At 40.1% G+C, this 11748-nt stretch overlaps 1 protein-coding gene across 3 annotated transcripts; it reads left to right on the top strand.

Annotated features, from left to right (window-relative positions):
- Positions 1–579: 579 nt before the first annotated feature.
- On the top strand, positions 580–6435 carry agpat4 (1-acylglycerol-3-phosphate O-acyltransferase 4 (lysophosphatidic acid acyltransferase, delta)). 3 transcript variants are annotated; one of them, XM_063491566.1, is made up of 10 exons: positions 580–947; positions 2723–2903; positions 3147–3316; positions 3402–3563; positions 3680–3833; positions 3970–4072; positions 4151–4226; positions 5092–5290; positions 5399–5417; positions 5960–6435. In XM_063491566.1, exons 2-10 carry the CDS (start codon positions 2726–2728, stop codon positions 5994–5996), a joined length of 1098 nt encoding a protein of 365 aa, XP_063347636.1. In that variant the 5' UTR covers positions 580–947; positions 2723–2725; the 3' UTR covers positions 5997–6435. The 3 variants fall into 3 exon arrangements, with proteins under 3 accessions (XP_063347636.1, XP_063347635.1, XP_063347634.1); XM_063491565.1 differs by having other exon boundaries at positions 5396–5417; XM_063491564.1 differs by lacking the exon at positions 5399–5417.
- Positions 6436–11748: the final 5313 nt, after the last annotated feature.

Here is an 11748-nt window from a genome sequence, read left to right as displayed (position 1 = left end):
CTTGCCTTGCCTAAGTAAACTTATTTCTTCTACGTACATACACTGCATTACCAGCAGGGGGAGCTGGCCGCACGCACTCCATTAGCTAGTGGCAACGAAAGTGATTTCAGCCAATTACATTCAAGGGACGCCCACTCTGTGTGCTGCTAAATGCTACATTAGACACGAGGACTCCTCAACGTCGTTACTACTCATACCCACTCAAATCGAAACAAGGAAGCGATTTACGACGTTTCTTGGGCTTCAGAAGAATTTATCACGTGTATGACGAAAGCGTTGCGCCGCCCATGCCTCCCACGCGCTTCCCGCTTTTCCTGTGACCAAATTTGGCATCAGGAGCTGGAAGGGAAAAGAAGAGGTCTCACTCAGCCCGAGTTTGTGAGACCAACAACAAAAAAGAGTGTAACCGCACCAGGAAATGCTGGAAATGTTGGGATATAGTATCTTTCTGTTAAAAACATTTTGTTTTTTAAAGGTTATATCAGGCATAATAACTATATGAGAAGAAGAAGTCTATTATTACTGCGTCATATTTGTCGTTGTATTAGTCATATGTTCCACTTTATTATGTAGGGAAAAACGCCGTTTCTCCTTCCTGTGTTTTGATTGGTCCAACAAAGAATAGACGATCTTCGCTCGAGGCTGTCTGTAGAGTTTCTAGAAGGTGGCGGAGGTTCACACATGTCTTCATCCCGCGGTCCAGGTTTGGCCGACGGATGGGTGCGGTTCCTCATGCTGAGGGACGTTTCACCAGATGGTCGGGTGGTGCATAGTTCTAGGCCTGCGCACTAACAGCTGAAGGACGAGGGATATCGCGAACTAGAGGTGGCATGGACGCGTAGTGGGATAGTGGTGTTTGGTTGTCTTTTAAATTTGTTCATTTGCACTGTTTGGAAAGTTAGAAAGGTGTCTGAGGCAGGAACTCTCGGCGCTAATACAGAATCAAGGTAAGTGTCACGTGTGTGCAGGTGTGTACATGGGTTTTGTGTTTAAGCAGTTTGGTCATTTTCCAGTCTTAGAGTGTTTCTCTGTGCTCTGAAACAGCCGCTAACCTAACAGTTTGCCTAAGGAAAACTCAGTAAACACAGAGAAGGCCGCTGTATAGTTATGGGATTGACTATGAATAGTTGGTGATACGGTTTTCCCTGTTCCTGAAAAGGTCATGTGTTGTTAGGAGCAAACACTTGCCCTCTGATTGGCTGTTTGGCTCTGGAGCGCATCTCAAAGGCACTATTCAACAGAGGGGGGGAGTAAAAACATTCAAAGAAATCCTTTATGTCAGACTCGATTCATGTTTTAAAAACTGTGAAAACAGAATGGATATATAATTCTTTATTATTCTTTTTCAAACGTTTCTGAAAACGTTTTAAAAAAGGAACTATTAGAAGGAAAGAGTTGGGAAATAGGCTAATATACTGAATCATGTGTCTATGTATGGAAAGACAGTATATGAGACAAAAACAGAGTTGGTACACTTACACAAGTTGATAATTGGTATGATCATCTTTATTCTTCAACACAGCGTGAATGCTTTTATGAAAGATTTCTTGTATTTTATTAAGCAGTCTTCGGGAATAGTTCTTCAGAGTTCTTGAAGGACATCCAAAGCTCTTTTTTGGATGTTGGCTGCCTTTTGTTACATTTTCAGTCAGGATGATCTCACGCTGTTTCAGTGTCGAGGTCCGGGCTCTGGGGAGACCAGTCTCTTGATCGAAGCTGCTGTAATATAGAAACTTCCCAGATGGTACTTCGTTGTGGATCAAAGTCTGATGACACTTTTCTGTCTTTATAATTTAAGTCATTCCTACACCACTGGCGGAAATGCAGCCCCAGACCATGACAGAGCCTCTGCCATGTTTTGCAGATAGCTGTTGATACTCCCGGTTGTACATCTGTCTACTGATCACTGAAACCTCATGAGAAGATCTCAGTTAAAGGGTGGCTTTCATTCTTAAGGAAACAGGGAGAAAAGGACTATAATGTGAATTGGACTGAAAGAAATATGGCAACTGGCCTGATGGAGTGATGAATCCAGATTTGAAATTTTTGGTTCAAATCGTTGTCAGTTGAGGAAGGCCCACATGCATCTCTCAGGTCCTGTGTCTGGTCATTTGTCTTTTGTTTGTTTTTTAAATATTTCTCAAGGACACAATTTTCGAGTACTGTCACTGTTTGCTATAAATAGTTTTTTAGTCCTGTCATTACTTCTTTTGTCCTACACTCGTCCAGTTTTCTCATTTGTTTGTTGATTTTTTTTTCCCTCCTTGATGGTGCAAAGATACTATTTTTATCCCTGTCAAACTGTGTTATCTTTGACATGTTTCATAGTTTCAACAAAAGAAATCGGAACAAATTATGTGTGTTTGCAACAGGCTGCTAGAATCAGAGAAACACGGCACTGGTTCTAGAGTTGGATCCTTTTTTTTTAGTGGCTTGACAAGCAAAAAAACCAAAAAACACTTCTTTTAAAGTGGTCATGTACAAGGACTGAAAAGCCTGGTGAATTGTTGCTCAAAGCTTCTTTTTAAAATATGAAAAGGTCGGGCTACTTGCAAAGTATAAACAAATGAGGTTGGTTCCAGACTTTAGGGCAGTACAATACTGTACATAGTTTCTCTACCTTTGAGACACAAGCAATCAGAAACCAACAAAGAAAAAGAGATGATTTTATTTTATTGTTGTTACCTGATGTAATTAAATGTCTTCTTATGAACTTTTACAGAACATGGGGCTTCTTCAGCTGCTAAAATCCCAGTTCTTGTGCCACCTGATCATCTGCTATGTCTTCCTGGTCAGCGGCCTTATTATCAACCTGTTGCAGCTTTGTACTTTACCTGTGTGGCTGGTCAGTAAGCAGCTGGCCCGCAGAATCAACATCAGACTGGCCTACTGCATCTCCAGCCGTATGTATAACCTTAGCTGTACCATTACAACCTGGCTGTTTCCCAGAAGCAGAAAAGTTTCTTCTTCTGCTTCTGGGAAGAAGAAACCTTTAGTTTCAGTGGTTTCAGTGGTGCTGTTGGTGTGATGTTGTGATAACCTTCTGCTGCACGAGTTCCCAGAACTCTGTACTGCATGGCATCATTTCACAAAAGCAATCCAGGTACCCTTTACTCACATGTACCTGTTTGCGTCTTTGTCCTTAGAGATGGTTGCTATCTTGGAGTGGTGGTCTGGGACAGAGTGCACACTCTACACTGACCCAAAGAGTTATCCACTGTATGGAAAAGAGAATGCCATTGTGGTTCTCAACCACGCTTTTGAGATAGACTTCCTGTGTGGTTGGACCTTCTGTGAGAGATTTGGAGTTCTTGGGGTAAGTGAAAGTAACCCAGAAAACTTCACCCACCCCTCAATTCAATGCTTCCCTCCAGTTCTTTTAATGTGTTCTCAACTTCCAGAGCTCAAAAGTGTTAGCCAAAAAACAGCTGGCTTATGTACCGATCATCGGCTGGATGTGGTACTTCTTGGAGATAGTTTTCTGCAAAAGGAAATGGGAGGAAGATCGAAGGACGGTGAATGAGAGTCTTCAGAAACTGCGGGATTACCCAGAAAACTTCTGGGTGGGTTTCAGTCTGTGGTAATTTTAGAATCAAGAGAAGTGAGAGTGATATTTTTGTGGCCATAATTATAATATAATTATATAACACCCAACTTTTTTTTTTTTTTTTGGCAAAAGTTCTTGCTTTATTGCGAAGGGACACGCTTCACACCAAAGAAGCACCAGGTCAGCATGCAGGTGGCTGAAAGCAAAGGGTTGCCCAAACTAAAGTATCATCTTTTGCCCAGAACCAAAGGATTCTGGGTAACAGTTCAGAGCCTCAGAGGGAAGGGTGAGTGTCTCTTTGTCTATGTATTTAAATGTGGCCACCAGAAAGTACCCGATCAGTTTTATGGGGCGAGGGGGTGGATTTGCAAATCAAATGAAAGGTGGCGATGACTAACCGCCGCGTGTTCCGTGTTGTGCAGCTGCGGCTGTTTACGATTCCACGCTGAACTTCAGAGACAATGAAATGCCGACTTTGCTGGGGCTTCTTAACGGGAAAAAATATCACGCAGATTTATATGTGAGGTAGGAACTGATGTTTCACACACTTGTTGCTTTTCATTTCCTGTGTGCTGGTGTAACCTTCATCTCTGTGACATGCAGGAGAATTCCTCTAGAGTTGATCCCAGAAGATGAGAAGGAGTGTGCTGAGTGGCTCCACAAACTTTACCAGGAGAAGGTGAGAGTCTTAAATATTCTGATGGATGCATGATTTCCAAAAGAGACGCATTAGGTAGAGGTACTAAATCACCCAGTTTCTTATTACTGAAATAGACGCCATACTGATTAAATATGTAGCCTAAAATAAGTGCCTCTTCTTTTTTCTTTTTTTTTCCCCTGAAGGCTGATGCACTGTTTCACACTGAATAGTAGTACTATAAATAAATGGGTGGCTCCATCCTCTTGTAGGGGTATTTTTGGTGCTGCAGGAACTGGTAAACAGTGTCTTTGAAATTTTTGATCCAGCCACTGATCTTGCAGATATGCCCAGACAGCCAAAACCTGGATCTGGAATCAGCTCGGATTTGAATTCCACATGAAAACAAAAAAATTTTGGTGTAATTTAAAGAAAGCAGCTCCAGTAGAGAACACAAACAATATTAAAAAGCTGGAAGCTTTTGCACTTGAGTAAAAGATTAGTGTGAGGAAACATTTATTGCTCACCACAAATGGCATTAGTGGTAAAAATTAACTTTGAGGGTAGGAACAGTTTGGCTCGCGGACCTTTTTATGGAGATAGAGTCAATGTCATTTAACAAATTGACCTATTATTATACACAGTTTTGAAGGTGTGGCGAGCTTATCTGTGGTTTTGGTTGACTGCCATGCCACCTTTTAATTACTTTTCAATCCATGCACTTTATAACTGAACTCTTGAATCTGAACTCGGGAATGTTAAACTTTGTACACACTTGGTCCCATTTTAGCTCTTACTGTTTTTTTAGACACACGGCAGCCACATGGCTTTAAAAGAACCAACTTTAGCCGTGCTTCCCTGTTGTGGGTTTTGGTATTGAGCTGTCTTTGCATTATTTTGTTAACAGGATAGCTTTCAAGAGCACTACGCAAAGACTGGGCGCTTCCCGGGCCCCATAATGAGTCCTCCTCGTCGACCGTGGTCCTTGATCAACTGGCTATTCTGGTCCTGCCTGCTCCTGTACCCTCTAGGCCTGCTGCTCACTCAGCTGATCAGCTCTGGATCAGTATTTACCATCGTAGCTTCCGTGGCTGTCTGCTCTGCAGGTTTGTGTCATCCATTCACAGGCAAGGTCAAGCCACCCTAATATGGCCTAATACGGCCCATCCCTCACTTTAACCAGCTCCTTTTTGTCCAAATGTTACATAAAGCAGCAGATTTGACACCTCCAATGTAAGTCTCCCTCTTTTATTTTATTTATTTATCAGTATTGGGAGCATGTCCATAACAGCATTCAGGCATGTGCTTAAAATATCAAAGTTAGACATCAAGTCATCCACCTGATTCTTTTTTTTTTTTTTTGTATTTTTTCACTGGGATGTTAAATGGAATTAATCACTCTAACAGCACGGGTTTTTCAAGAGCATGTTGCAGTTTCCACAATAAATAAGAGGCCTTGATACAGACTTGGAGGAGATGGCTTAGGTGTTATCAGTTATTTAAAAGAGCCAGTTAATGTGCAACTAAATGTTAACAGTTGTAACACTTTGCTTCTCATATCAAAGTGACAGATTCAGCCACGTCGCTAAATTGTCATAATAAAAACGCTTGATAATTATAGGGCATATGCACCAAATTCAAAGGGAAATTTACTGTGGAAATAAAAATGTCCCATTTCAAAACCTGTCAGCACTTCTTTGTGACTCACTCAAACAATGCTGTAGCTTCTCTGAATCCTGTGTTTTTTTGTTTTGTTTTGTTTTTTCTTCCCACAGCTTCACTGGGAGTTCGCTGGATGATTGGCCAGACTGAGATAAAAAGAGGCTCTAACTATGGGAATAAGGAGGTTTCTCTAAACAACAACTAGTGGATTCTGGAAACTGCCTCTTTTTTATTGCAGAGCTACTAATCTGCAAACTGCCCTCAGGAAAACTTGTACCAACACAGTCCTGCCAGACTGCCATTTACAAGTGCAGACCTGCTTCAAAGCAAGCGCAGACAGGGTAGTTTTATACTAACGCTATGCTACGGAAGGCTGGAGACTGGTGTGAGACACTGGACCTTGGTAAGCAGGTTAAACGAAGGAGTGCTAAGATGAAATGCAGATTAAAATCAGAGTGTATTTGAGTACAGCCAAGACCAACATTTGCTCTAGAAACAAATTGAATTCAACCAAAAGGCAAGTGGACTACCTCTATGATTGCACTGTAATGCACAGATGACATTTAGGAGGTGAGAGAAAATAAAAGTTTTGCACAAAAAAGTGGCCTTTTTGTTGTTTGTACTTAAAAAAAAAAAATGTAGTGAATGAATGGTATGAGGAAGATCAGGGCCTTTGTTTCTGCTTAAATTTGGCTACAATCCAGACAAAAGAACAGGACTTCACCAGCAAATAGTTTATTGTTTAAAAAAAACAAAACACCCTGAGCCTTCAAGTTGATATTTCCTCGTCGGCTAAGGCAAGGATGACTTAACTCTCAGTATGAGAATATTTTTGGAGCATTAAGACATTGAATAGATGCTAAAGCAGCATCTCAACCGCGACTACACTGGACGTAATGTAGAAACTCGTAGTCAGTTTATATTCTTCAAGTAATGAGTGAGATTCACCACCTAAATTACATCTAATTTACACGTGTGGCTTTCTTTTTCTCTAAATAAATCAGTAAGTGAATCGATGTGCCGCACAGTTCCAGAAATATAGTCCGTCTGTTTATATGTTGGCAGTAAAAACAAAAGTTCCAGTAACTTTTTGTTGACTTTCACTATCGCAGTCTTTCCATCTACGGCTGTGTGACAAAGTAATTGAAGTTGGTGCGATTTGCATGGTCTGAGAGGACAAAGCTCAAACTCCATGTGTCTCCTGTTTGCCCACGACCATCATCCTTAGCTCTTGTCCTGACCTTTCGTTCCGCATATGCTGATAAAGAATGAGAAAATGGTAAAAAAAATTAACTGTTAAACAGTGATGCAAGCATCCAGTGAGGAAAAGTAATCATGCAACAAGAAGAAAAAGAGAAAATGCCAAACCACAGAGACACCTGGTGGTAGCGCGCCAGCAGGACACAAGCTAAAATTTCTTACCTGCTGATCCTGATGTCCTCAGGTGCTGGTTTAATGTAAATAAGTAAACAGTGAATCAGTATCTTCAATAACAGAATTAAAAATATTAATAGGGAGGCTGATGCTGAACGCCTCGATTTAGACATATATGAGAAAGAAGTGGATCAGTAAGTTTGGATACAAACTCAAAGCTCAAGCAACATATTAGCTGATGTTATGAAAGATGGTATCTTTGCACAGCTCCATCAACTTTATTTTGGGAAAAGTGACCTACATGTGTAGGCAATGGTTAAATTAATAAATCAGTATGAATAATTTTATACAGGAAATGGTGAGTAAAAATCAAAACAAAGGATGAGTAAACCTCTTGACCTTTGAGAAAAAATCACTTAAAAAATTACTCAATTTGAGCCACTTGAAGCACATTAACACATGAGCTCTGTATGCATCACAGGTCTTTTAAAGTTCACACATTTGCAGGTCAGGCCTCTGAAGTGTTTATAGAACATTTTCCAATGCAAACAAACGTGCCCACAGTCCAGTAGTGATTCATCATAATGTAAACCCATTTTCCATTTACACGATATAAAACATGTAGTTAAACTATTAAAATCTAACCTTAACCTGGAGGAAATCCTCAGAAAATTTCACAGCATAGATATAGGTTGTTTTCTGATTAACTCTTAATCAAAAGATAAGATATGAAACCCTGGTCAAGTGCATAAAACAGAAATCTCTCACACAAAGTAAAAAGCCTTAAAGAACTCCTCATTTCTGTATATTTAACTAAAAAAATTAGGAATGTGTGCAGCACTGTACTGAATCATTTTCCAACATTTGTGGAAACATAGTATATAAGGCAAAACAGAGTTTGTACAATTCCAGCAAGCAGGAAAGTCAATATTCGGCATTACTGCCTTTATTCTTAACATGGCCTGAACTCTCTTATGCAAGCTTTCTTCTAATTTCTTTAAGCAGTCTTCAGGAATAGTTCTCCAGGCTTCTTGAAGCTCATCTTTGGATGTTTCTGCCTTTTGTTCAGTTATGTGTTAAGACCATCGCACACTGGTTCATTAATATTAAGGTCCATTCACCACTGACTTTCACAATTACAGTATTACACAAGAACTGCTGTTGTGTAATTTGACACAACAACCATATCATTTTTTTCTTTTGAGAAACGGTAAACTGTAAATTATTGAATTTTTTTTCTTATTTTTAAGGACATGACTATCAGAAACTGTCCATCTGCTGCAGATAATTTATTTTAGAACTAAAATGTCTTCTTTTGTTCTCCAATTCCCAGTGCATGATATGCCAGTGTTAAATGGCTTGATAAACAAGCAAACAAACAAAAAGCATTCTTGTGGAAATGGTCAGGACCACTAACTGGACTGAAAATGAGTGAAAAAGAAGCCAATGCCCAAAGAGAAACTTTAAAAAACCTTCAGTAAACCTGGAGAACTATTGCTCAAAACCACTTTGAAAAAAAGAAAGCCTGGCTTCTTGCAACCAAAACACAAAGAAATGAGTAGTGACTCACAGCGAATGGTGTCAGATTTCTTTCTTCAAGTTTAATCTTTATCTTTATGTCATAGTGGCCTGAGGTGCTGTCACACCTTATGAAAGCACTAGCCTTGAGCTGATAATGCTGTGCCTCGCCCATCAATCCAGGCGTGTGACATGAAGACGTGGCTGTGTTTTACAGCTTTGATTCGTTCAGTACAGCACAATAGACCTACTGCAGCTGCTAAAATCCCTCTTCCTGTGCAGTATAATCAGCATCAGAATGGCCTTTTGCATCACAAGCTGTGTACACTAATTCCATTCTCAGCTACACAGATCACACTTGGATGTTAGGTGTTGTTGCTTAAAGGAAGACTTGTGTAATTTTACCTTGTTGCAGTAAACAAGTTCAAAAAACAGTTTTGCATCCAAAGACATCAGTTTGCATGACACATGACACCAGTTAAACTACTTTAACAGCAGTACTCTAAAATAAAACCTTTAAAATGATAGCAGGCTTTCCAGCTTAGTGGTGGTTCATGACAGAATGTTCACTATTCCCAGATTGTTTATGGAAATTCCTGTGAATATGGTCACAGGTCTTTGAGCAGAAAATGCTAGCTGTGTATGTAAATCAAATGAATTTAACAAATGGTACTTCCAGTTGTGGTCAGAAATTTATATGCACACGTCATGGGCATGAATGTCATGGTAATTTGGGGTTTTTAATGATTTCTTCGAACTTGTATTTTTCCACAAGTCAGGAAGCTCTTTCAGAGACATTTCTACACAACTGCAGATTCCAAAATCATCAGTTCAAATAATCCTGCATAAGTAAAAGTTATGCAGATGTGTCACAACTTTGTCATGGTCTGGAAGAAACTGTTACCCTTAGAGAGGAAATTGGTTAGGAAAGTTCAAGCCCGCCATGAAACAGAAACTTGTAGAATGGCAGCAGTCACTGTCCAAAATGAAGCAAGTTTTACATAACTGTGGTCTGAGAGGGTGTTTCAAGAAAGAAACCCCTGCTCCAAAATAGACAGATTCAAGCGTAACTGAAATTTGCAGCTGCCCACATGGACAAACCAAATGTTTGCTGGAGAAACGTTTTATGGTGAGATGAGACAAAGATTGAGCTGTTTGGCCACAATGATGAGGCATGTTTGGAGTGAGGCTATCAAACCTAAGAACAATGTGCCGGATGTCAAGCATGGTGGTGGTAGCATCATGCTCCGGGACTGTTTTGCTGGTACTTCCTCAAATTCACCTCAAATCAACAGCCAGATAACTAAAACTGGAACACAGTTGGGTGTTCCAGCAGGACAATTATCCCAAACACACATCAAAACTGGTTTTGGAGTGGATAAAGCAGGCTAACATTAAGCTTCAGGAGTGGACTCCCTAACCTTAATCCTATTGAAGATTCTTTTGACTATGGACTAACTTCAAAGTTGGGCCCGTGCCAGGAAACCAACACGTTTAAATAAAATTTAGGGATTTTGCCAAGAGGAGTGGTCAAATATGCAACCAAAATCCAGAATGCCAGAAGCTTGTTGATGGCTACCAAAAGCCATACTAAGTTAGTTGAGATCCAACTTAGTATGGGACATTTTACCCAAATTTCTGTGCGGGTCTATGTATATATTTGACGCTGTGTAGATTATGGCCAACCCAAAATAATGCACGCAATTCTCATTTTCTAAAGTCATTAAAGATCTATCATTCCACCCTGGAAAAGAACAGTTCAAAGAAACCATTAAAAATCAGAAATTACGACATTCCTATGATGAGTGTATAAACTTCTGACCACTTCTGTAGCTGCTGCTGTCTTCGCTTGTGTGGCTACAGCTGTTTGCAATTGTGTGCTAAACTTCTGAATCAAAAGATGGCTTATTGGGGTGAAATACAGCAAACACTATCATACAGAAAATAAGACTAGCGAATTAAGGTCTATTCTTATCCGTTTATCTTATTTATTCACATGAAATGTAGTTTTCTAATGTCATTAGCTTGAGGAAACACAGAGTATTTATTGTAAATGCAAGGTCAAGGACACATTAAACTGATGGATTATTAAGAGTTGATACAGGCACAGACACAACTGGGTTCTTGACTCTGTGTTTTCTTCATGTATCATAGGAAAAATTCACATAAAAGAAATTTACTGTGGGAAACGTCCTGCGCAAAACTGTCCTCCCTTCATTCTGATTTGCGCATGTGAAATTCTAAATATACTCTCAGCTCCCCTAGAAGTTTGACTGAGACTGGCAGAGGCGCTTTGGTAATACAAAGTTCAACACTTTCCTCCAACTCAGAGATGATTTTACATTAACAGCTACCAGTTTCACCACTTGGGTTTTTCTTGGCACTGGTCTTCAGATGTTGAAAATGTAAGAGGAAGAAAAAGCACAGAGCTGTTTTGCTATGGATAAAAGATGGCATTATGAAATACACTCATGGTTCCACTGCTTGTTCACCAGTTTACATGGTAACAGCTCAGTGCAATTTGCCATGCAGGTCAAGATGACCGAACATCACAATAAGGAAGAAAGGTGATTTCAGTGACTTTTAATGTGGCATGGTTGGTTGTTGGTGACAGATTTGCCGGTCTGAGTATTTCAGAAACAGCTCATCTACTAGGATTTTCCTGCCCAGCCATCTCTAGGGTTTATAGTTGATAGAAAGGCAACAGCAACTCAAACAACCCCTTGTTGCAAACAAGGTATGAGGTAAAGTATCTCTGAATGCACAACACATCAAACCTTGAAGCAGATGGGCTACAACAGCAGCAGAAGACCACACCCCAACCACTCCTGTCAGCTAAGAGCAGGAAACTGAGGCTCTAATTCACACGGGTTCACCAAATCTAGACAACAAAAGTTCGGAAAATGTTGCCGGGTTTAATGAGTCTCAATATCTGCTGCGACATTCAGATGGTAGGCCCAGGTGCATAAGGTGGGGGATATTTTCTAAGCACACAGCCTACCTGAGTATT

The sequence above is a fragment of the Pelmatolapia mariae genome, linkage group LG13 (genome assembly GCF_036321145.2).
Source record: "Pelmatolapia mariae isolate MD_Pm_ZW linkage group LG13, Pm_UMD_F_2, whole genome shotgun sequence".
Taxonomy (NCBI): Eukaryota; Metazoa; Chordata; class Actinopteri; order Cichliformes; family Cichlidae; genus Pelmatolapia; species Pelmatolapia mariae.
The sequence above is the reverse complement of the archived record's forward strand: the minus strand, read 5'-3'. Positions and strand labels throughout refer to the sequence as shown.

Bases quoted from the DNA above. Each gene is read 5' to 3' on its own strand.
- agpat4 (XM_063491564.1), top strand. From the start codon at position 2,726: ATGGGGCTTCTTCAGCTGCTAAAATCCCAGTTCTTGTGCCACCTGATC. The intron at 3,564-3,679 runs GTGGGTTTCAGT...TTTTGGCAAAAG, and splicing joins ATTACCCAGAAAACTTCTGG to TTCTTGCTTTATTGCGAAGG. The intron at 5,291-5,959 runs GTTTGTGTCATC...TTCTTCCCACAG, and splicing joins CGTGGCTGTCTGCTCTGCAG to CTTCACTGGGAGTTCGCTGG.